The sequence below is a fragment of the Notamacropus eugenii genome, chromosome 2 (genome assembly GCF_028372415.1).
Source record: "Notamacropus eugenii isolate mMacEug1 chromosome 2, mMacEug1.pri_v2, whole genome shotgun sequence".
NCBI classification, from domain to species: domain Eukaryota; kingdom Metazoa; phylum Chordata; class Mammalia; order Diprotodontia; family Macropodidae; genus Notamacropus; species Notamacropus eugenii.
In genome coordinates, this window is record NC_092873.1 from 214,713,858 (window position 1) to 214,740,802 (window position 26,945).

The following is a 26,945-nucleotide window of genomic DNA, read 5'->3' on the forward strand; positions in this document are numbered from 1 at the left end:
TCTAACAGGGGAGACAGTTTTTAATCTATTTGTATCTGAAGCGCTAGTTTCTTTGGCAGATGCCAAAGATAAAACTGTGACAGTTACCTTCTCTGACTTCATCCAGAGGCTTTCACTTCAGAGTCCTTGCCCCTCTCTTCTGACAGGATGTGATCTGGATGATTTGCTAATGGTTTTCTTCTAAAGTATTGGTGAACTTTACTTCAGTCATTTGCGTACACCCCTGTGCTTTCTTTTTGCATTGATGAGGGAATCAGTCAGTTATCAACAATCAACATTTGTTGATGAACAAATGAATAAAGGACTTATTAAGTGGTTACTACAATCAAAGCACTGTACTAACTAAGCCCTAGGAATAAAAGATGGAAAAGTAACATGGTCCCTACTCTCGAGGACCTCATATTCTAATGAGGGAAACAACTCAATGATTTGAGCTCCAAGTCAAATGGAAGAGTCCCTGCTGATAAAATGGTCTCAGTTTCAGATGTTGAACCATTTGACAGTGCCAAGGACTTTGTGATAAGAACTTTATTTTGGGGGGGTCATCATTAGCTGTAGCTGTAGCACCTATGGGAACAGCTACCAGGCCACATCTCCAAAGGAGTTGCTTCCTCAGATGATAACTGAGGACTGTGTTACTGCTATTTCCAAAGATCTGGAGTCAGGATCAGTGTTCACAGGAAGAAATGGTCAAGGAGATGCTATTCCTTTGGCTTGCCTGGTACATGGTGTCTCCTATTTCTTGCTCTAGGTGCCTCTCTCAGCCTTATAATTATTAAGTACCTTATTAAGTGCCTACTATATGCTATATTAGGTGCTGGAATGCACACATAGTAAGCACTGAAAAAATGCTTGCTGTTTATTTGAATGGCAGAATAAATCATCACATTAAAAATAACATCATTTATTTAATCATAATATTCAATAATTAAATATTTTATTTAACAATTATATAATATAATAACAGTAATTAAATACTAAATCCTTTTTTATTATTTGATCATCAGACTTTTGCCCACAACACCTGCAGTGTTAAAAAGGATAGTATTTTAGCTTTCCCAGTTTAACCCATTTTCAAAAATTGATGGAAGGGTATTATAAAATTTGATTTTAAGTCGCAGTAGGAAGGTAGAGTGAAACAAGAAAAAAATATTGAAAGCACAATTTTGAGCTATTTATTTGATTTTAAGGTGTGTATTTCTATTAAAAATGTATTTTTAAAAAAGGTTGAAATTGTAGCATTCACAGACATTCTTTCCATATGTTGTTCACCTTCATTTTCTTCTGGGGTAAAAAAAATGAAATTCCTTTAATTCAGCTTTTGTAGTCTGAAATTACCAGATTTAATACATGTTCAAATGCTAGTAATCTGTAAAGTTCATTTGAACATAGTCTTAAGTATTTGTGTAAATATGTAACTATGGATATTAAGGTATCATTAGGTTTTTTTTTCCCCACAGAGAATAAAATGTCTACCCCATTTTTCATTTTGTCTTTTCCTTCCCAACCTGCAATTAAGGAACATTTTGAAAACAGTTTAAATGCTCTGAAATAACTGCAGTGTTATTTGATATTTTACCCTTTCATCTTTGAATTGTGGAAAGATAGCACTTACTTTTAGCAGTATAAACTTGCTCACCAGGTGTGTAATTGAGGTTACAAATTGGATTGCCTTTCCTTATCTAAAGTAGTTTTGTAAACTATGAGATTGTTCTCAGAATTTAGTCAGTGATCTTATCGATGAGAATGTGTGTGTTATTTAAACCTAAGAGACAGTTACTTTACCTAAGGCAGAAGATTACTTTTCTTAGTTAGAAATATTTTTGTTTCTATAAATAGATCATGCCACTTTATTTAGTGTTAAAGGCAAATTTGTTTCTGTAATGGTAATTCTGAATTGAGGTGATATTTGCATGCCATGCATGAGAAGAAGCCGGGGAACACAAGAGGTTAGGTTCCTAAGACTCTGCATGCTATCTTTTGTTACGTTAAAAAGCCAAAATGTTCTTATGAGATGAGCTGAATCCCAAGATTCAATGAAGAATTTCTAAATGCCTGGAAATTAAAAAGTTCTAACAGCTTGAAACATATTTCTTCTGCCCATTTTATGTCAACAGAAGTATATCTTGAGTTATAGAAGTATAACTAAGATTGAAATAATATTCCTTTATGAAATGAAAGGGTAGTTATCTTCTGATAATAGTGTTAATTTGAATTTTAGTTTCTTATATAACAATTACACCCATTTTTGGTAACTGTTAAATTTTGCCCTTTTGGTACTCATTATACTTGGTGGAATGACATTTGGGTCTCATACTAATCTGTGATTGCTATCCATTATTGTTTTCCTTTGATTTCATATTGAGCACTATAATGTAGTAAAGGAATAATTTTATGTTTTCAGGTATAAAGGAATGAGGAGCTAGAATAAAAATGGAGAATATCACATTGATTAAACCTTTAATCCATATCCAATCAAAACTCCACTTCAAACATTTATTTATTTATTTTTTGGCTAGTCTTTCTTAAAAAGAATTATTAGAGCAATGACTTCCTCACTTGACGTTTTCTTTAAGGAGCATAAGGCATAAAAGCATTAGCATTAGCTATGCTAATATAGTCAGATTAGGTTGAAGCACATATGTGTCGGGAGTGAGACAAGGTGAGAGATGTAAGTGGATCTGTGAAAAAGGAAGCTATGGTAAATAGTGTTGCTTCTAACCTACTGTGTAAATTTGGTCAGGGATCCAACTTATTTGTACCTCTGATTTCACATGCTGTCAATGAAAACGATAATAATTGCCCCTGACCTACCTTAAATGTTGTTGAATATTTCTAATATGCCCTGATGCTCAGAACTCTGAAGAAAACCACTCTTGAAATAATATTTAATTGTTGTGAGAGGCCTGAATTTCCCAAGTGGATTATCTGGTACCAATAGTGTAGAGATAGGTTATATAATGCATGTATGGAGCTTATTTTCTACCTCCTTGTAACTTCTCACATATCTGCCACTACTCGAGGAATTTTCAATCTGGGTTGGCACAGTTAGTAGTGGGATATTTAAAGATAAAGATAGTTTTCTATGCAACCCTGTCCTGCCTTCAGACCCAATGTGTTTCTCCCTTTTCCAAATAGTTCTGTTTACTTTGGTTTCTAGCCGTAATTTGAAACCACTATAGACTATTTCGTTATCTGTGTTTGTGCTTCAAGAAGACCTGGAAAGTCTTCTTGAAGATTACTCAAGCAATTCAAGGGACAGATTTATTATATGATGTGCTTAAGAATATAAAAGCAATAAAGTTAGAGGCTCCAGTCTTATTTACATTAGTATGTAATACAAAAATGTCTTTTAGATAATATTTCCATTTATGATCACTAGATGGGGCTAAGAGATGATTCTTTTTTAGTCCTGCAAGATAGATTTTGTAACCTGCCAACTGTGGAATAAATTGCCATTTGCTGATAGGTTTTTGGTTCTTTTTTTCCCTTTTATTTTTATTGCTATACTGAAATGGCTTCATTGTTTAAGTAGGGATTGTGATCAAATTTTGGGGACTTTGATGGTCTTGCACATAATTAAACTCATGTGGGGGAAAGCCAGCATGTGCTAGGATGAGTATGTTTTCATTATATAGTCTTAGAGAGAAATCCTCTATATTTTGAAAATAGAATTTTTATTGATATCTTTTGTTTTTACTTTGCTGAGATTTCTTCCTATATCTTTCCTCCTGCACCTAACAAAGAATGAATAACAAATAATTTTTTTTAAATAGAAGAAGAATTGATTAAAACTCATAAACACATCAAGAAAATTTAATGTTATACTCAGTGTCTCATGCCTTTGGACCCTGATGTCCACTCAGGAGCAGAAAGAGGTGGCTTCTCATTTCTTTTTTTGGGGGGGTCATTCTCATTTATTTTTTAAAATTTTATTATTTTTATAATTCTTATCATTTTGATTTTTATAATTTCACAACATTCAGTTGGCTTGTTTTGTGGTTGTTCTTTCCATTTGCATATTTGTAATCATTTTGTGAATTGACTTCCTGACTGCATACTTCACTTTCAATCAGTTCCTGTAAGTCTTTCTTTCCATACTTCTGTATTCATATATCCCTTAACTTATCCCTTCAAACAACACAGTAATATTTCAGTATACTCATGTATTATAAGTTGTTTAGTGATTCCCCAGTGGATGGGCATCTACTTTGTTTCCATAGTCTTGCTACCAAACTAGGGTTGCTATAAAAATTTTGGCTCATATAGAGTTCCTTTTTTTCAGTGATCTCCTTAGCATAGACGCCTAGCAGTAGAATCTCTGGATATATGGACCATTATTAATCTCTTTACTTGCAGAATTCCAAATTGCTTTCCAGAGTGGTTGTATTAATTCATAGTTCACCAATTATTTATTAGTATGCTTGTCTCTCCCATAACCTCTTTAGCAATGACTTTTATCATTTATCATCTTTTATCATTTTTATCAGTTTGTTGGGTGTGAGGTAAGACATCAGGGTTTTTTCGATTTGTATTTCTTCTATCATTAAACACTGGAACATTCTTTCATATGGTTGTTAATAATTTTCCTATCCTCTGATCACTCATATATTGAGGAATGACTCTTGGTACTATATGTTCTTGTTAGTTTCATATATATATATGTATGTATGTATATGTATATACACGCATACATATGTGTATAAATGTGTATATAAATAATACACATTACCAAAACAAATCAATATTTGATACAAATATTTTTCCTAGTTGTTTCCCTTTTCGTCCTAGATGCACTAATTTGTTTAAAACCTTCAATTTCATGTAATCAAAATGATCTGTTTTGTCTTTTGTGATTATCTATTTCCCTTTGTTTAAGATTTCATCTACCTATATCTGTGAAAAGTATATGATTTGCTTCTCTTTTGATTTTTTATGGTTTGATCTTTAATATCCAGGTAACATATCCATTTTGAATTTATTGTGGAATGTTAGTCTAAATAATTTTTACCAGATTGTATACCTAGCAGTTTTCTCAGTAGTTCCTTCTACTACTAAGGCATTCCTTTTGAGATTACCTTTCATTTACACTGAATATCTTATATATAAATATAAACGTAGTCTTCCCCATTAGAATACAGACTCTTTCAGAACAGGAACTATATTTTTGCCTTTCTTTATATTGCTAGTGCTCATCACAGTTTCTGGCATATGGTAAGCATTTAATAAATACTTGCTGACTGACAGTTCTTATGACATAGAAAGTTCATTCCTAGGTAATTTATATTTTGTATTTATTGAACACCAGTGTATTAAATTCCATTATTTTAAATTTTTCTTTGTCTAATCTCTCTAATCTTTTCTAATCTTTGTCTAATATTTTTAAGCAGAACCAAATGACTTCTACTTTATGATATAGCTTGAGGTCCGAAAATGCCCTTTCCCTTTCATTCCTGCCTTTTTGCATTATTTCTTTTTGTTCTAGATCTTTTGTTTCTCTAAATGAATTTGGTGACTATTTTACCTAGCTCTGTAAAGTGTTGATTGGTACAGCGACAAGAGTGAAAATGAACTTTGGTAGTATTGACATTTTTATTGTATTTGCATGACCCAGGCATGAAAACTGAATATTCCTCAGCCATTTAAGTTGTTTGAAATCCTGCACATTTAAAAAGCTAAACATTGTAATGAGGTAGAAAAGAGTGCTTGAGGTAGAAAAGTGTTCTTGAGGCAGATGGAGCAATAGGATGTTAGACAGGAGATAAGACCACAATGTGGCCAGCCAGAAAAGTGGTCAAAGAAGACCATAACCTTCTCCCCTTTTTCCTGAAAGATTTCTCCTGCCTGGTGGTTAAGCGGGGAAATGATGTGAATATAAGCAGTGCCCTAAGAGTTAAAGCCCCATAGCTTATTCTGTAACTTGAAGGTGTCCTAAAGTCCTTTCCCCCTTATCTTGAACTTGTACCCAAAGATTTGTTTTTTGTCCCCTTTATCCTGTGTTTCCCCTGTTCTTTAATTTTTAACCCCCATGAAAACCTCTAAAACGACATCATATTTCTGAAGCCTTGGTAGAAGCATAGCTCCCCCAAATATCAGGGTCTCACTTAGCTTTCTTATTAAGGAGGCGCGTGTTTGCTTACATGATAAATAAAGCTCCCAACGTCTACAGAGATCTAAATGAATTCTTTCGCACCTGAACTGCTCTCCCAACTCTAAACCTCAACACATTGTTTCTCTTTCAACATGAGTTGAACATTTCCTTATTATGAATACTGAGAGATGATTCAAAAGAATATAGTACTGTATATTAGGGTTAGATCAGAAAGAAACAAACCTCAGCTTAGAAATTCATTTTTCCAAGATGTTTTCAGCCCTTTTTTTTTCTCTTTAAATAGTTCTACGCTTACTTAGCAAAGAGGTACTGGATTTCTCACTGCTAGTTAGCTTTTCTTTGTGGTCAGGAATTTGCAACCACCAGTGTCTGTGTATCCGCCCAGCTTCTGATCTCCACACTGCTACATTGAGAATTGAGATGTCCTCCCCTTTGATGGTGAGCTTAATAGAGATAGGCATTGAGGCAGAGTTGGTCCATTTGTGTCTTCTGAGCTAATGTTTTCTAATTTTTTCACTATGTAACTCATTCTGGGTACCTAAATTTTTATTGATATGCTGTATTCTTGAATGCTGGAGATGGGAAGGAAGAGAAAAAAATTGAGTATAGTAGGTGGGGAAATGGTAGAGGGATGGACTTTTTAGGTGTTATACTGTTCTCTAGCCATATACATATCTCCTTCCCTCTGATGGGAAAAGGTTGAGAACGGGCTTTGGGGAGCTCCTAAATTTTCTATTTAAGACAGGGTGACAGGACAAACACCTCACAATTTCCTCCCTGACTATGGGACTTCATCAGGCTTCCACTTTTCATCCCCTCACTTTCAGCTTCTTGTTATACGTTATCTTCTTCCATTAGATTGTGAGCTCCTTGAATTCAAGGTTTGACTATCTTTTGCCTTTCTTTGTGTCCCCAGTGTTAGCACAATACCTTGCACATAGTAGGCACTTAATCATGTTTTTTCCTCCTAGGTGTTAGTTTGTGTTTGTTAGTGTCAAGTTTATGAATTATTCATTTAAAAATGTATGGCTTATATTTTTCAGTTGTAGTTTAAAAAAGATTATTTAGTTTCTCTAAGTTCTCCTCTGGCAGAGTAGAAGATCCATTACATAATTTTTTTTTAAAATCAACTTTTATTAAGCACTTAATGTGTGCTAAATACAAGAAAATGAAATAAAAAACATGATAGTCTCAGCCCTCAAGGAGCTCGCTTTCTATTTCGAAGCAACATCTTAAGTTCAGCTACAGGTAAGATTGAAAAGCCTAGAATTCTTAAGGTTCAGTAGGAGGGCAATTGACTAGGTCCAGGTATCCCTAGGGCATACCAGCAGAGCAGTTAACAATGCCCAGTGGTCTGGAGGCCATAGAAGCAAGACATATGGGAAGATCTCCTCCATGAGGTTTGGCCTGGGTTGGAGTGGAGGAAGTAGAGTGTTCAGGAGAGGTGCTAAAGGATGGCCCATCCAGTTGCTCTAGATAGGATCTTATGCAGTGTTTTATTAAAACCTTAATTAGGTTGGCTGTGATAAACAAGAATCATTCTTTTAAAATGGTCTTCTAAGCTAGTTAAATCAGTTTGTGATTCTTAACATTGGATTCTTAACATGTCATTCTTTTTTTCCTATTTAAAATATTTATTTATTTTTAATTTAATTTATTTCTTTTCAGTTTTCAACATTTATTTCCACAAACTTTTGAATTTCAAATTTTCTCCTCATCTCACCCCTTCTCCCATCCCAGGGAAGCATTTATTCTGATTACCCTTTCTTCCAATCCGCCCTCCTTTCTATCACCCTCCCATCCCTTCTCTTATCCCCTTCCCTTCTATGTTCTTGTAGGGTAAGATAGATATCTATACCCATTTGCCTATATATCTTATTTCCTAGTAGCATGTAAAAACAATTTTTAACATTCATTTTTAAAGCTTTGAGTGCCACATTCTCTCCCTTCCCCCCTCCCCATCCACCCTCATTGAGAAGGTAAGCAATTTGATATAGGTTATACATGTGTAGTAATGCAAAACACTTCCATTACAGTCATTAACATGTCATTCTTAACAGTGGAATTTCATTATTTGCCTTCTCTACAGGTGTGAAGCAGCAAGTCCACATATTCACCCAGTGGGTTGGTGTAAAGAACATAGAAGGACTCTTATCACTCCACCAGGTTTGTGCTATATTCTATATCTATGACTTTTCAAATATCCTAAACTAAAAGTAGTATTAGATTTTGTCTGTGATAGAAATCACTACATAGTCTTTAAAAAAAATTTAAAATTGTTTTTTTTCATTTATAATTTTTTTCATTTATGTAGCTCAAATTGATTCTTTAGATTCTGTATTCATGTTTTTGAATGTGTTTTATCACTGTAGAATTAAATTATCTAAGTCCGATAAATTAGATATAGGATTTAAGATAAGGCAAGAAACATTTGTTAAATGGGTTTTTTTTGTTTTTGTTTTTGTTTTTTTTGCTGAGTGCTGGGAATACTCCGTCGTAGTGTATATAGTGTTTGACATAGAGTCAGGAGACCTGGGTTTGAATCCCACTTTGGACTAGCTGTGTGATCATGGAGCAAATCACTTACCTTTCCAAAACCCTATTTGCTCATTTGTAAAAATGGGAATAATACCAGTACTACCTAACACAGGATTATTTTGAGAAAAGTGATTTGCAGACTTTAAAATTCTATGTAAACTGACATCATTATCAGTCATCATCATTGTAATGTCACAGTTCTATTTCAGTGCCTCAGCATAGCATGGATCTGACCCTGAGTCCTTAAAGACTACTCCAGTGAAGTACAAGGTCTTGTGGACTGTAGCATTCTAGAAAGACCTTGCGTCCCATCACACATGATATCTATGTCTGCTTCCCAAGGACTAGCTTAGCTAAGGATAGAGAGCCTTATCAGCAGTATACTGACTGTAGAGACATACCAAAGGGACCCATGTGTAGCTGTTTGTCTTCTATATCAATGGTGTCAGAATGACATAAAAGAGAGTAGAAGGTGCTATCACCCAATTCTTACATGTCAGTAAGCATCTCATGTCACAGTGCTTATGAGATACCCCCAAACACACACTCACACTTTTTTTTTTTTTTGCCTAAAGACTACCTTAGTATAATAGCAGCTTATGCAATGACATTTGTTGTAGGATGATGAAATGGAGGATTTCTGTGAAGAATTTGAAAAGACTCTCCTAATGAAATCTTTGCTGATTTTGGTGCAGAGGTGGGCAGTGAGGAAGATGGCAAAAAATATGTTGGAAAATATGGTTCAGGAAGAAGAGATGAAAGATTTATTACTTCATACCTATACATAAGAAAAGAATCAGGAGTTGTTAAATGTGACAAGTATCAAATAACATTATAAAAATTAAATTTATAATATTTTTGCAGATATGAGAGTCATTCTTGAATTAACTCTCTATGTATAGTCAGACTACCAGGTTGCAAAATCTTGTAGACAAAGAATTATGAAAACTAAACAGAATAAGAAAGGCATCATAACATAGTTAACAAAGACTATTAGCCCTGGACCCAAGACAATCTGGGTTTAAATCCTGCATCTGACACATACTGACTGTGTGATCTTAACTTTTCAGTACCCTTGATAGCTCTGCAACTACAGGTTACAAAAAAAGTTTCTAATCTTCATTGATAGAGGGAAATTCCATACTGTGGAGCTCTGTAACCTAATGAAATCATAAGTCAGGGAAAAAAAATTTAAAAAGCAGAGTAAAAATGTCCCGCAAGAAATGTATGATTAAAGATAAGATGAACTGATTGTGCATGTGGCGAGAATGGGGGCTCATCACTGGATGATCTGTGTATTCCTCTAGCATGCCTTCAATAGGAAGAAAAGGCTAGTTAGGTCCTACCACAATGATTACCTCCTGTTGGAAATTTATGAGAGCGTGTGGAGAAGCGTCACATAGTACAAGTGGCTTACAGTTTTCATCATCAGTGAACATTCCTGCGTGGCCACAGAAATGAGATCACAGATCCAGTGGAATGTTAAAATATTAATAGATCTTATGCATTAGGTAGTTATTAGTAATTCACTTTTTAGTTGTACGCTTATATCTCTTTTAAAACTTGGAGTCTTCAGAAGAGGGAACAAATGTCGTTCTTGTTAAATTCATCCCGTCCAACATTAGACTTTTTAATATCTTTTGAGGTGGTATCTCAGGATTATTTTAATGTGCATTTCTAGCATTTTTAATGTGACTATTGATAACTTGGATTTCTCCATCTGAAAACTGCCTGTTCATATCCTTTAATCATTTATCAACTGGGGAATGCGTCTTATTTTTATAAATTTGGCTCAGTTTTCTATATATTTAAGAAGTGAGGCCTTTATAAGAGAAACTTTCTATAAAGTTTTTCCTCCAGTTTCCTGTTTTTTCCTTCTCATTTGGCTACATTAATTTTGTTTATGCAAAAGCCTTTTAATTTCATGCAATCAGAATTATCTGTTTGACTTCCCATGATCTTTTCCATCTCTTGTTTGGTAATAAACTCTTCTTTTTTCCATGGATCTGACAGGTACTTTTTCCCATGCTCCCCTAATTTATCTACAATAAAACTGTTTATGTCTAAATTGTTTATCCATTTTGGCCTGAGCTTGATATATGGTCTGAGATTGTAGTTTCTGCCAAACTGCTTTCCAGTTTTCTGGAGCACTTTTTGTCAGATGGTGAATTCTTACCTCAAAAGTTGAGCTGTTTGGGGTTTATCCAACACTAGATTATTATGATCATTTACTACTGTGTATTATGTACCTATTCTATTCCACGGATCCCTCACGGTTTCTTAGCCAATACCAGATTGTTTGATGATTACCAATCTGTAAATACCTTTAGATCTGTTACTGTGAGGCTACCTTCCTTCACAATTTTTTGTAGATTTCCTTTATATTTTTGATCCTTTGGTTCTTCCAGATGATTTTGTTACAGTTTTTTTCTAACTCTTTGGTAATTTGATTGGTATGAGACTGAATATGTAAATGAACTTAGGTAGAATTGTCATTTTTATTATATATTGGCTCAGTCCTTTGGCTGTTAAGTTGTTTTTCAATCATGTCCAACTCTTCATGAACCTATTTGGGATTTTCTTGGCAAAGACACTGGAGGAGTTTTCCATTTCCTTCTCCATCTCATTTTACAAATGAGGAAATTGAGGCAAACTGGATTAAGTGACTTACTCAGAGTCACACTTAGTAAATTTCTAAGGCGAGATTTGAACTCAGGAAGAGGAATCTTTCTGATTTCAGGCCTGGCACTCTATCTACTGTGCTACCTAGCTGTGCTGTGGTTCAGCAAACCCATGAACAATTAATATTTCTCCAGTTGTTTAGCTCTGTCTTTATTTCTGTGAAGAGTGTTTGTAATTTGTCTTATCAGGTAGACTCTCAATCATATTATATTATCTAGTTATTTTAAATAGTGTTTCTCTTTCTGTCTCTTGCTGCTGAGTTTTGTTGGTAGTTTGTGCAGAGATGCTGATGATTTATGTGAATTTATTTTATATTCTGCCACTTTACTGAAATTGTTTTTTTCAACTAGTTTTCTAGTTGATTCTCTAGATTTCTTTAAATATACAATCATATGACGTGCAAAGAGTGATTTGAAATTTTTTCCACATTGCCTGTTTTTGTCATTTTCTTTTCCTTGTCTTATTGCAATATTGAATAATAATGGTGATAATGGACATATTTGCTTCACTTCTGATTTTACTGGGAAGATTTCAAGTTGATCCCTCTTACAGATAATGCTTGTTCTTGACTTTAAACAGATGTTATTTATCATTTGAAGAAATGCTCTATTATGCTTTCTAGTGTCTTTTTTAAAATAGGAATGGGTATTATATTTTGTCACTTTTTCTGCATCTAATGATACAGTTGTATGAATTTTGTTGTTATTGATGTGGTCAGTTATACTGATAGTTTGCGTATTGAACCAGCCCTTTGTTCCTGCTATAAATCCTACATGGTTATACCGTATGATCTTTGTGATATATTTCTGTAATATCCGGGCTAGCATTTAAAAAAGAATTCACGTTAGCATTCATTAAGGAAATTGTTTTATAGTTTTCTTTTTTTTTCTCAGCTTGGTTTAACTATAGAAATTATATTTGTGTCATAAAAGGAATCTGATTGAACTCCTTTACCTATTTTTTCATGTAGTTTATATGGTATTGGGACTTGCAAATATGTCTGGTTCTGGGGATTATTTTTAGGGAGCTTATTGATAGCTTGTTCAATTTCTGTTTCTAAGAAAGGGTTATTTAAGTATTCCATTTCCTGTTCTGTGAATCTGTATTACAAATATTCATCCATTTCACTTAGATTGTCAGTTTTATTGGCATATAATTGGGCAAAATAATTCATTTTATCTTGATTTGTAGTATATTTGCACATTTCATTTTTGACACTAGTAATTTGTTTTTCTTTTTTATATTAACCAGTTGTTTATTTTATTGTCTTTAAAAAAAAATAAAACCAGCTCCTAGTTTTATTTATTAGTTCAATGATTTTTTTTACTTAAAATTTTGTTAATCTTCCCTTTGATTTTCAGAATTAAAATTTTCATGTTTAGTTGGGAATTTTTTAATTGCTCTATTTGTAGGTTTCTTCTAAATTTCATGTCCATTTCATTGATCTAATCTTTCTCTCTTTTATTGATGTGCACATTTAGATATGTATGTGCTGTGTGCATACATATTACATACTGCTTGGCTACATCCCACAATTTTTGGAATATTTTCTCATTGTTGTAATTCTTTTTAATGAAATTATTAAATGTTTTTATGATCTGTTCTTTGGCCCACTCATTCTTTAAGATTAGATTATTTAGTTTTCAGTAAATACAGTTTTTATTGTGTTAGTGTCTGAGAAGGATGCATTTAACATTTCTGCTTTTCTGCATTTGGTTGTGAGGTATTTGTGTCCCTAGCAAAAGAGCAGTTTTTGTGAAGGTGTTATGTACAGCTGAGAAAAGGTGTACTCCTTTTCATTCCCATTTATTTTTTCCACAGGTTTATCATATTTAACTTTTCTTAAGAGTCTATTCATCTCCTTAATTCCTTTCTTATTTACTTTATGGTTAAATTTATGTAGCTCTGAGAGGGGAAGTTGAGGTCCACCACTAGTATAGTTCTACTGTCTATTTCCTTCTCTAATTCATTTAGTTTTTCCTTTAAGAATTTGATGCATTTGTATTTAGTATTGCTATTAGTTTGTTGTCCATGGTACCTTGTAGCAAGATGTAATTTCTCTGCTTATCCCTTTTAATTTAATCTATTTTTGCTTTTGCTTTGTCTGAGATGCTGATTGCTATACCTACCTTTTTCACATCAGCTGAAGCATAATAAATTCTGCTCTAGCTCTTTATTTGAATTCTGTGTGTATCTATTTCAAGTGTATTTCTTGTAAATAATGAATTATTGGATTCTGGTTTCTAATCTAGCTACTTTAATGAGTGAATTCATCCTCCTCACATTCACAGTTATGATTGCTAACTGTGCATTTTCCTCTATCCTATTTTCTTCTGTTTATTCTTCTTTCTCTCTTTTTGTCTTTTTCTTCCTCTAATGTCTTGTTTTGCTTCTGACCTCTGCCTTTTTTATAAGTCCTCCCTTTTATTGCCCACTCTACCATTTTTCTTAGTCACTCCCCCCACTTCCCTGTTGAGTAAGCTATATTTGTTACCAGTTGAATGTGCATGTATATGTTTGTGTGTATCCATTTTTCCCTCTTTGAACCAATTTAGATGTGAATGACATTGAAGCATTTCTTCCCCCTCATTTTTCCCTCCACTGTAAAACTTCTTCCTTGTGTCTCTTATGTGACATAATTTTCCCCATTCTTCCTCTTCCTTACCTCAGGCATACCTTTTTTTCACCAATTCATTTTTTTAGCATCATCCCAAAGTAATTGATTTATTTTTGCACCCTCTTTCTATGTAGAATCCTTCTAACTGCCTAATAATGAGAAAGTTCTTAGAAGTTACATGAATCATCTTCCCATGGATAGGAAGATAAAATATTTAACCTTGAGTTCCTTATGATTTCTTTTTCATGTTTATCTTTTTATGCTTCTTTTGAATCTTGCATTTGAAAGTCAGATTTTCTTTTCAGCTCTTGTCTTTTCATCAGGAATGCTTTAAAGTCTTCTATTTCATTAAATGTTTATTCTTTTTCCCTTGATGGGTTATGCTCAGTTTTGCTGGGAAGGTTATTCAGGGTTATAACCCTAACCCCTTTGCCCTCCAGAATGTCATATTCAATGTTCTTGGCTTCTTTAATGAAGTAGCTGCTAAATCTCACAGCGTTAACCTTTTTAGAATTATGTATTACCCTGTTTGTTTTCATGCCCTTCTTTATCTTCTTAAATGTCAGGCCCTCTAATCTGTGTTTTTTTTTTTTTTAAGTGAAAAAATAACCAGGCACCTCATAAGGTAGCCCTTTCCTGTATTGGATAGCCCTGATTGTTAGGAAATTCTTCCTGATATCAGGCCTAAATTTGCACCTGCCACTTCTACCTGTTGCTCTTCATTTTGCTCTCTGGGGCCAAAGAGAATAAATCTAATCCTCTTCCACATGATAGCTTAAACTTAGAAAGGACAATTTGCTACTTAATTAGAATTTCTTCATCATCAGGAATAAAAAGATATTGATCTCAAAGAACCAGCCTGGATTAGTTGAACTTTTAAATGGTCACTATGGTTTTATCTTAATATGTAGTGCTAATTTCAAAAGAAATCAAGAGAATCATAATTTCAGAGCTGTGCCCAGGCCTAAATTATAAGCCTAAAGCTCCCAGCTACTTATCTTTAGAATGGTAGAACTGCTGTAGACAAAGAAAGAACAAGACTCAAGGCCACAGAAGTCATTTGCTTATGCACTCTGTCCTTTGTACTATCTGGTGGGGGTTAATGAAGCGATATACTTCTCATCTTTGCCTCTTTAACCCCCATCCATCCTGGAGAGAACTGTGATCAGAAAGATAGAAAATATTGCTGTGAAGTCAGAGGAGCAAAAGAAAAAGTTTTATGTCTCCTGTGTGCCTGGCTATAGCAGCAGTGATCTACTAAGCTAGTGATGTTGCTTTTCACCATGCTATCAGTGGTTTACAAAGTAAATCTTTCATGATTCCTTCTAGCCTTCTAGGTACTCAGCCACTTTTGACTACTCAATAAATGCTGATACTAATGGCCATGATATCTAAATGACTGAACTTTCTTTCTTATCTTCTGAGAGTCAAGAAATTGGAATGGAATGCAAAGATTATTTCTTCCAATCCATACCTGAAAAAGAATACCCTCTTGATGCTTGGTTCTGCCTTCTTGGGCCAAGCAGAATAAATCCAATATCTCTTCCACATGATAACTCTTCAGAAGCTTGATGGCTATCATCTCCCTATTGATTATTTTTTCCCCCAAACTAAATATCCCAATTCCCTGTAGTCCTCACCATAACCACCCTTGGATGGGCCAGTGGGATTTTGTCATTATCCTTCCAAAAATGATCTATCTCATCATCATGCCCTATCAAAATTGATTTTCATTCTGACATATTAGCTATCATTTCCGGCTTTGTATCATCTCTACAGATTTAATGAATGTGCCATCCATGCTTTTATTCAAGACATCGATAAAAATATTAAATAACTAAATCCCTTAGGATCATAGGACCACAGATTTAGAGTTGGAAGGGATGTTAAGTGACTTATCTAAAGTCACATGGGTGGTAAAAAGCAGAGCAAGGATTTGAACCTAGGTATTCAGGTCTTCTGACTACAAATCCAGGATGCCTTTATTCTGTAAATGAGAAAACTTAGGCCTAGAAAAGCTTAAAAGTAAAGGGCTTAAAGTCTTACAGCTGTAGTATCACAGCTGGAATTAGAACTGTGTCTTTTGCTTCCTTTTCAACCTTTATCAAGTTTAGTGCTCTTGCCACTGTTTGAATCTCTGGTCTGTGCATTTTTTTCTAATAGTAGGAAACATACAAAAAAGCATTTACTACCTCATTGATTTTTGCCATCTTAAGCACAGTATATACATGCTTTAGGAATTGCCATGAAAAATTGGAAAAGAACATAAAAGATTAAATAGAAAATTTTGATGATGAGTTTCAAAAGCTTTAGAACAAGTTAAAATCAATGCCGCTGGAGTAAAAAGAGAAATTGGTTATTGGGGAAAATATTTGTATCATATAATTTTTCTGATAAGAATATAATATCTAAGATAAACAGATAACGAATATAACTATTTGAAATAGTGTGGTATAATGGATAAAGAACTGGACTTAAAATGAGAAAGACTTGGATTCAAGTCTTGCCTGTGACCCAGGCTTCATCAACTATCCACCTTCGCTTCTGCCAGAAGGTATTTAGCATCATTCATCATTAGTCCTCTCTAATTATGGATAGTCATTGCACTGGTCAGAGTTCTGAAGTTTTTCAGTTTTCTTTTTTTTAACAATATTGCTAATGCGTAACTTACTCTGGTTCTACTCACTTCATTCTGCATCGGTTTATACAAATCTTCCCAGGTCTTTCTGAAACAAATTGCTTCATTATTTTTTATGGCACAATAGTATTCCATTGCACTCGTATACCATAATTTGTTCAGCCGTTATTCAGTTGATGAGTAACCTCCTAATTTCTAGATCTTTGCAATTACGAAAAGTGATACTGTAAGTTTTCTTGTGCATGTGAGCCCTTTTCCTCTTTCTTTGAATTTTTTAGGGTATGGATTTGGTAGTGGTGTTGCTGGGTTAAAGGATATCCACAGTTCATTAATTTTGGGGACATAGTTCCAAATTGCTTTACAGAAGGTCTAAATTATTTCACTGTTCCATCAAGAGTACATTCATGTTCCTATTTCCTCCAAGCTTCTCCAACATTTGTCATTTTCCCCTTTTTTGGGGGGGGGTCAACTTTGTCAGTCTGATGGATGTGAGGTTAGACCCTCAGAGCATTTTAATTTGTATTTCTCTCATTTTTAGTAATTGGAGAATTTTTTGTATTGCTATTCATAGTTTGTATTTCTTAGTTTTGCAATTTTAGAAAAGTTTTTTAAAGTGATACTTAAATATTCATCCATTTAACTCAGATGTCCCACTGCTAGAAAGGACAGAAACAGAAAGAAAGGTCAAAAATATATGTTATTTATATCAACTACAATCTTTATAGTAATAAAAAACTGAAAACCAAACAGATGCCTATGATTGAGAAATAGCGGATCATTCCATTTCATGTTGTAATAGAATATTACTTTACCAAAAGAAATTATTAATACAAAGAATTCAGCGAAGCATAGGAAGATTTATAACAGGGGACACAGTGTCGTAAGCACTACATATGGTGTCTGCAACAATATAAGTGGATAAAGGAAAAAAAATGAAATTGAGCCCTGGGTCTTTGTAATGACCCAGAAAATACGCCTCACTTCCTTCTTTGTAGAGGAATGTGGAACATTTCATACTGTATCCAACTCCATTGATATCTGGATTAGTGTTGTTGAACTGCTTCCCCCCTTTTTTATATTATTCTTTATTATAGAAGATAACTCACTTGGGAAAGGGATATATTCAGAAATAGAAATGTATAAAAAGATTTCAATAACTTTTTAAAAAATCACTGCAATAAAATTCACATTAAAGTTAGTTTTAGAAACTAAGGAGAGGGATAGTGTGGCCTCATGGGAAGGGGCATCATTAGATTTTGAATCAGGCAAATTTGGGCAAGTCACTTTATCTCATTAGTTATTTTCAGCAAGCATTTATTATATGTGTACCTTAAAGATTGTTGTGCTATTCCTTGAAAGAAATAACAAGCTTAAGTAAAGATTGTTACAGAGTTTAGTGTAGAGATCAGGTTTTCATAGTTTTGGGAAGCTTGAGTTTCTCATTTGTAAAATTGAGGGTGAGAGTTTGCTTAGATGGCATCTAAGACCCCCTCCAGTCTGTACTATAGAGTAAACTTATGCCCTGCCATCTTTTACTGGCATTGTATTCACATGTCAGTGAGATAACCTGTGGTCTTAAATTTCCTGAGTCATAAATCAAACATCTTTCTTCCCTCACATGTGACTGTTTAATCTACAGAAGACTATGTACCTTTCTATGTCTTGAATGTCCCTTATACACCAAGTCAAAGCAGGTTTTTGTACTGACTAACCATAGACAGAGAGATTCTCCTTTCCCTTTAGGTTCCTAAGCACATTATATAAGGGATAACTTTTTCTGCCCTCTTGGTATTGTCCCATACTGAAGGTACACTCTATTCCTTCATTATCATGATCTCCATTATTGTTGATAACAGTATATGTATTAAGCACCCCATTTTCTACAGAAGTCAAGTCAGAAAGCATTTATTAAGTACCAACAATGTTCCATGCATTGTGTTAAGAAAGGCAAAAACCAGACCTCCTCAGTCTAACAATGGAGAAAAGTGGACTGTGCATACAAATGATAAGGCAGTTATGTGATGTTAGGAGAGAATGCTGACCTTGGAGTCAAGAAAATTTCATCTGATTTCACATTGTGCCTCAGGCTTTTAATTATCTGTACGACCCTGGGAAAGTTAGCCTCAGTTTACTCATCTGTGAAATGGGGATAATAATAGTATCTACCTCCCAGGTTGTTGTGAGGGTCATATAGGATAACATATATAAAGCATAAATGATAGCTATTATTATTAATGCTTTTTGTTGATAATGTGATAGTGACTGCAGTTTTGTCAGAGCAACTATTTGGATTTAATGCCCCTTGAATGTTCAGCTACTTGAATTCATTCGTGGCCATGCTGTAAAATGTTAGCAGCAGTGTTTGTAAGGCCTAGGACCCAAGTCTTTTATGCTGGCATAACAGTTCTGTTCATTTTCAGTACTGTAATACTAAGTGGTTGTTTTCTTGGGGCTTCAATTTTGGCTGCTTTAGTATTTCATTTAGAGTCTCTGGGCACTCAGTTACCCAGGGAACCATTTCTCATAAAATGTATTTATAACAACCGCATATCTAATAAGCTGGCATGCAACCACAATTGATGACACATATATCGAGGAGGGCAAAGTGCCCAGAAAATTCTGTGAGTTGGACCTAGGTGTGTCTTGTGACTCGACAGTAGAGACCATGTGGTCATAAGCCCACATAAACACTCCTTTCCACTACCTTCCCCTATCCACCACTCTGACTTACCCTGGCTTTTCTTGGATGTGCAATCCCTCTATTTATCTTTTCTCTCTTTTTTCCTACTCTCTTACTTGGTGATCTCATGAGCCTCAAGGCTTTACACTGCTAATGTATGTAATATCTAGATCTATGTCCAGTCCTACTCACTCACTTAACCTACCATCTTGTACCTCTACATGTCCTTCAAACTAGATGTCTCATAGGAATCTCAAACTCATCATCTTGGCATAGTGAGTTAGAGTGCTAGACTTGAAGTCAGGAAGTCCTAAGTTCACGTTCCATTTCAGACACTTAATAGCTATGGGACTATGGGCTTATTTCTTACCTTTCCTTTATCCTAGTTTTCTCATATGTAAAATTGTGAGGCTGGCCTTGACTTCTGTGGCCCCTTCCAGCTCTAATTCTATGATTCTGTATCCAAGACTCAACTTTCCTCCCCAAACCACCCTTCATCTGGACTTACCTATTTCTGTTGAAGTTGCTACCATCATTATAGTAATCCAGCTTTTCAACCTTGGCATTATACTTAACTCCTCGTTCTTATTCACCCCCACATCTAGCCAGTTGCCAAATATAGTCATTTCTGCCCCCACAGCATCTTTGGAAATATCTCTCACCATGCAGACAGCCACTGCTTTAGGTCATGACAATTTTATTGTCCCCTAATTGGTCTCTGTGGCTCAAGTCTCTTTCCACTCCAATCTACCCTCCACACAAATGCCAAACTGATTTTCCTAAAGCAAAGATTTAACCATATCACCCTCCAGTGGTTCCCTACCTGTTTTGTATATAGTGGTGTATAGACTGTTGAACCATTTAACTATATCTATACACACACATAAAATTTCTCTCTCATGTTAGAATGTAAGGTCTTTGGGGTCAAGGACTGTTTTTGCTTTTGTCTTTGTTTACCCGGTACCTGTCATTTGAGAGGACCTCAAAAAATACTTGATGATAAATTGAATGATTGACTCCTGGATGCTAGTCTTTATATTTGTGGAAAGATCTATATAAACTATTTTATTGATTCATTTATTTTTCACATTCTTTTAAAAAATTTTTGAGTTCTAAATCCTCTCCCTTCCTCAAACCCCCCCACCCATTGAGAAGGCAAACAACATGGTATTGATTATACATGTGAAGTCATGCAAAATGTATTTCCATATTAGCCATGTTGCTAAAACATTATTAAAAAGCAAGAAATGTTAAAAAGTTGAAAAGTTAAGAAGACCCATTTTTCATCATGGGTCTTTTGGAATTGTCTTGGATCATTTGCCTTGATTAGAGTAACTAAATCTTTCACAGAAGATCATTGTTACAATGTTGCTGTTATTGTGTACAATATTTTCCTGTATCTCCTCACTTCACTTTTCATCAGTTTGTGTAAATATTTCCAGGTTTTTCTGAGAACATCCTGCTCATCATTTCTTATAGCACAATAATATTCCATCACAATCATATACCATAATTGTTCAGCTGTCCTCCAATTGGTAGATATCTCTTCAATTTCTAGTTCTTTACCACCACAAAAAGCTGCCATATGTATTTTTATACATGTGCATCTTTATTCCTTGTTTTTGATCTTTTTGGAGTACAGACCTGGTAGTGATTTTGCTGATTCAAAGGGTATGCATGAAAAGTTTTATAGCCCTTTGCTATAAATTATTCCAAATTATTCTCCAGAGTGGCTGGACTATTGTGCAACTCCACCAAAAGTACATTAGCGTCACTGTTTTTCTACTTCCCCTCCAGCATTTGTCATTTTCTTTTTCTGTTATGTTAGACAATCTGATATATGTGAAGGTACCTCAGAGTTGTTTTACTTCCTATTGTTTTTAAGGAACACTCTGGTCCTAAGTATTTTTGACTGTGGGTATGTCTGACCATCTTTGGCTGGTTTAATTATTTAACCATACTACTGACTGCTATGGGCCAGGTCTTATATGGGATATAAATAATGTTCTTTGCCTCATAGATGTTCAAATCGAGTTGAGGAGAGAAGAGGTAGATATGTAGAGATATAGACTGATATGAAAACTTAAATAATGCAAAGTATCATGTTATTAAGTGACAAATGTGAGTTTTTTTAAATTAAAATTATTTGACCTTATATTTTTAACTTAAAATTTCTGAAGATGAAAATTAAGTGGTTAGAATGAAAAGTAACCATTTAATTTATATAGATGACCTGGAATAGCATCCATATGTGTCCTGTCTGAAAGATTATTTGGAGTTACTATGTGAAAATGGGCTTAGAAACCATATTCTTAATATTTTCTGATTATAATTATTTTGTATATTATTTTGCATATTAGTATTTAACTTTTGTCTATACATTTTGCTTTGTTTTTAATGTCCTTGTAGATTACCCAAATGTGAAGCATTTTTCCTGGGACAAATACTTGGAAGAAACTAATTCTTTGCCTGCTCCTGCAAGGGCCTTTAAAGTGGTAAGTGACTGTATTTTATGGTGTACTATTAATTTTTGTTAGTAAATATGTTTTTAATTTCTCTAAATAAATTCTAGAAAATTACAAATGCTTACTTTCTCAGAAACTTTTTATTTTTCATTTCAGGTTAACACTTTTAGGAACAAATTGTTTTTTTTATTATTCAAAACAACCTTGTCTGGTACTTTTACTGAGTTATTCATCTGAATAAATTTAGTCCACTTTTTGAAAAATTCTGTTTTATTTTATTTTCAGTTCCAAATTTTCTCCCTCCATCTTTTCTCTTTCTTAACTATTAAGAAAGCAAGAAGAGCAAAATCCATTACAAATATATATGGTTATGTAACACAAATTCTTTAAGCCATTTTTAATATTATATTTTAGTTCCAGATGAGAGATTCATCCAGTGAAATCAAAGAACAAAATAAATCATACTAGAGGAAGCCAAATTTTATTAGTCATTGATAACCAGCAAATGATTTTTTGAATGAAAGGGTTCACCAAGTTTCATCTGTTATATACCCAGTTTGTATATGAAGTACAAAAGATAGCATATTTGACTTTAATGCTATTGTTTTCCATACAATCATTACAAGCAACCTAGAGTAAATGGTACTATAATCAGCTGCATATTCTTCTACCTAGACTCCCTGGGAACCTTTTTAGTGTAGTATGAGAGACTTCTGTTTGATCAGAGATATTTTTCTGTAATTTCAGTGGAAATACCATATGGCAAGTTAAGCTATACTTGATTGTTTTAATGCTTTTGGTCTAATGTATTTATTGAGTTAAGTGCAGTAGAATCTGTTTATTACAGTACATTTCTAGCATCTGTTTTGATGATATGAGGGATGACTAAGGCATGACATTTATGCCTCTCTCCTGTTAGGATTCGAAGTAAATATTGAGAAGAAAGATATCCGTTAGCATTGCTTTTTCCCCTTGCCACAAACATTTACTTTGACGTTTAGAAGAACAAAATCCTTATTTTTCTAAGAGTTCAAAGTGAAAAAGAGAAGAAAGATCTGTTAAAAGCATTTGTATTTGTCTTTTTAAAAAATATGGCTATTTAGTCTACAGGAAATGGGATAGACTTTTCTTTGGCATCATATTATGGTTGCTAGGATATTAAGTTTAAAAAAAATTACTCTGTGACAATTAATTATATCAATCTGAGGAGAGAAATAAAGGGAAAGGATACCTTATTTTGTGAAAAAAAAGAAACATTTCCAAAGAAATGTCATATTTCAGTATGTGTGTGATCCTGTATAATGTAAGATGAAGCTTGTTTTATCAGTTGAGTTCCAGAGAAAGAATAATATGTAGAATAACCCACCATTTATTCAGTGTTGTCAGTGAATCAAATGTTCCACAGGAATATATTTTCCAAATAATTGATGCTTATCCTTTGAAATGTTAATTTTGTAAAAATGATGAAAAACTTACAAATATGTGTTATATGTATTTGCTTTTTTTAATAGATTAAACTATACTGAACATAATTTAAACTTATTGATTACTCAGCTTTATGATCATTGCCATTAATTTTATACCGTAGCTATAGATTTTCTGTTTCTTCCCTTAGTGTTGATTTTTGCTGTGAATTGTATTATCCATGTGCCAGCTTTTAATTTGATTCTTATCTCCAAAGGTCTGAGAAATCAGATGACAATTTAGAATTATTTATGAAATTCAGTTAACAATAAATTTTGTGGCTTGGAGTATAAAAGTTATGTAGTCTTGATTTTATAACAGATATTCTAAAAGTTTAAAATCCTTTTTTTCTAACTTCTTTTTTCTTGCCTTTGAAGAACATATGAATTGAAGTCCAATTGAATTCATGAGAAGTTTGAACTTTAGAATTCTAATCTCTACATAAGTGGCATATAGAACAAAAGGTGTTTGTAGTGACAATCTGGCAATTTAAAACCCTCAGGGAGTGAATAACTGTAGGTAGTAGAGTTTTCTAGATAGATGATGGTCAGGTTAGCCCATTAGGTACTAGAACATTTTTAAACATAATGTACTGAACAGCAAAAGATTGCTGGAAAACTTCTCATTTATATTGATGACTGACTGGTGATTGATATTATGAGTATCCATTGCTCATGATATATTTGTAATACAAGTGCAGATAAATGGAGGTAGGGGGGAGACATAGGGTTGAATGGATCCTGACAAGATATTTTGCAACTTGCTTTCTTGGGGAAAAAAGATCCCTACAAATCATCTTCCTGTTGGATCATTCACCTTTTGCTCATAAAAGTGGAATGAAATGATCAGCTGCCTGACTTCCTGAGGAGGGTACATTGCTATTTTTGCATAGCTATTTACCATATCAAATGTTAAAGCAGCTTTCACCTTAGTGGTTTTCTTGCCTTCCAGAAAGTATCTTCCTTACTTTTTTCCCGGTGTTGTTTGACGTGTCAGCACCATTTAAAACATCTGTGTTTACCTTACCATTAGCCCACTGGATGGATCAGAGCGGGCACCAGCTTACCATCCATTATTCTGTCACCCTTATATTGCTTGTTCGTGGAGTATGGAGTGAGCAATACAGAGACTGTGTAGATTCACCCCTTCTTTTAGTGTGGCACATTGATGCTTTTAAGGACTAAAAGGGTGTGCCACAGGTAGGAGTTTTTCCAGTTTTGTTTCTAGCTCCTGTATACATACAAAAGATCCTCTGTTTGCTTTGGTCTGCAGGAGCTCTCAACTTCTTTCAGGTAGAGATAGCTTTTTCTAATGGAACTTGGATGCCATGATGAGATGGCCCTCAACCAAGAGAACTGAAGTCCTTTATGCTGTATGTCTTGCCTCTGGTAATAAGATGTTTTTTATTGACTGCTAATGGATTAATTTGGATATCAAGAGCATTGAAGAAATAAAAGACAGGGCTAGTTTTTAGTCATGCCCAATTTTTGTGCCAAAATTCATTGTTTACAGTTAATTTGGAGTTCCTGTGGATTTTTCTACAAAATAGGTCTTTTATTTCCTGAACTGAATATGACTTTCCCCTCTTCTGATTAATTCTCTCATCTGGACCCATTGTATTGATAACACACACTAATTAGACTTAAAAGGTTTTTTCTTCAAATTAGATTTCTAGCATAAAATGTGTACCTGATTTAATTTCTTTTTAAGCATGCCACTAAAAATCATCTTCTTTTGTTTCAGAAACCACCACATGGATTCCAGAAAAAAATGAAATTTGAGATTGTAGATAAAAGAAATCCTGTGTTTATTAGAGTAGCAACTGTTGCAGATACTGATGAGCACAGAATAAAAGTAAGTTTTTCTTGGTATGAGTTTATTTTTTAGTAGCAAGCTCTTCTGAGTAAAAACATTAGCAAGTGGTATGTTACTTTGTGATGATACCATACATTTTCATTTTTTTTTACCATAGAAATATGCAAAATGAAGGGGCATCTGTGGGTTAAGTCTTTGGTTTCTGTAATAAAACTCAAGATTTTCTGTCTTTACATCTGGTGTGATAACAAGTGTGGAGCATGTGATGGTGATGGTGGTGGTGGTAGGAAAGTGGTTTTGTGTTTATGTAAGTGATATTCAGTTCACAAAGGCAAGATAATAGCTGACGCTTATGTAGAATTTTAAGATTTGCACAATACTTTACATTTACCTTTCAGATAAATATAAAATCTTTCCTTTCTAGCAAATAGCCCTTGAGCCAAAATAGATGAAAATAAAAGACTTTTTTGTTTTAAATTTGGATTTTTATTTACCTTTGATTTGTTTTAAAATGCTTTTAATTTAAAAAAAAACAAGCCAATTATGTGTAAAGAAGGTGCTTTTTCTCAAATGAGAGAGAATCATAGATTTAGAGTTGGTTCTCATTGAGACATAATATGTCTTCTATGTGCTAAGCAGCGTGATAAGTCAATGGAGATGCAGAGGCAGAAAATTTAAATCCTCCCTGCCTTCCACAAGTTTATATTCTGTGAGTAGATAGTAACAGACAAAGTCAACATTCAAATTGATTTCCTTTTGACTTTAAAACTCATAATCTTTCCACTTGTTGCTTCTTATGCAGGTACAGCCCAGTATAATGAACATTAACTACATACACGCACTCACATGCACACATGTACAGTTTAACTCTGTCTTAATTTTCTCTTTTGCAAAATCAGAGTAATGGTAACTAACACTATTTACCTCAGGAAGTTGATCTGAGGATGTGATGAAATATAATTTCTATCATTTTGTAAACTATAAAGAATTATATAAAAGTTTATGGCATTGTTTTATCATTACAGAATAGGGATTGTAACTTTTAATTACATCATATTGGAGACAAGAAATTCTAAGTGGTGTAAAAGTATCTTAGCTCATTTTTAGTAAGAAAATAGTCTGTAGGATAATGGAGAAGTCAGGTATTTACTGTCATATACGTAGTCTGAGGAGTCATTAAAATACCTCTTTTTATAAATGAGGAAACTGAGGCCCAAAGAGTAGTGAAGCCCAGGCTAGCTTTTAGGTCTCCTGATTCTTAGTCCAGTGTTTTTCCCCCGGGTAGTACTTAGTGTCTAAAGAAATGATAGGCATTGAGCAATCATCTTCTTCATAATACGGATAGTAATTGTCATGGCTAAGGGTGAGTGATTTAATAAGCGTACTTTTGTTTATAAGGTTTTAAAGAAAGATCAGTGGACTGATCAAAGTAACTTAGGCAAACAGACTAAGCAGAGATGACCAGAGTGGTTACAGAACATTTAATAGCTCTTAGTTCTTGGAAAGAGTGCTTTATTTAGAGTCAGAGGTGGTTGTTGTTTAGTCATTTTTCAGTTGACTCTGGTTTTTTTGTGATGCTGTGGGTTTACTTGGCAAACATATTGGAGAGGTTTGCTATTTCCTTCTTCAGCTCACTTTATAGATTAGGAAACTGAGGTAAACAGGGTTAAGTGAGTTGCCTAAGGTCACATGCCTAATAAGAATCTGAAGCCAGATTTGAACTCAGGAAGGTGAGACTTCCTGACTCTGGGCCTGCAACTCTATCCACTGTGCCACCTAACTCTGCTGTTACCCACCATGTGACCTTGGTCAAGTTGATGTACCATCTCTGGGCCTCAGGGTGACTGGGTTGTGCTAAGCGACCCATAAGTCCTTTCATAGCTCTAAATCTATGGTCTTGTGAACAAAAATATTTTTTTAGGGGGGAAATGATA

General features: G+C 34.1%; 1 protein-coding gene across 6 annotated transcripts in view; it reads left to right on the forward strand.

The window, feature by feature from the left end:
• L3MBTL3 (L3MBTL histone methyl-lysine binding protein 3) overlaps window positions 1-26,945 on the forward strand; it is a 153,321-nt gene that overhangs the window by 66,946 nt on the left and 59,430 nt on the right. For all 6 annotated transcript variants that reach the window (XM_072643302.1, XM_072643307.1, XM_072643303.1 and 3 more), the window contains 3 exons: window positions 8,202-8,278; window positions 21,677-21,762; window positions 24,940-25,050. In XM_072643302.1, coding sequence (XP_072499403.1) covers window positions 8,202-8,278; window positions 21,677-21,762; window positions 24,940-25,050 — 274 coding nt within the window. The remainder of the gene's footprint in view (window positions 1-8,201; window positions 8,279-21,676; window positions 21,763-24,939; window positions 25,051-26,945) is intronic.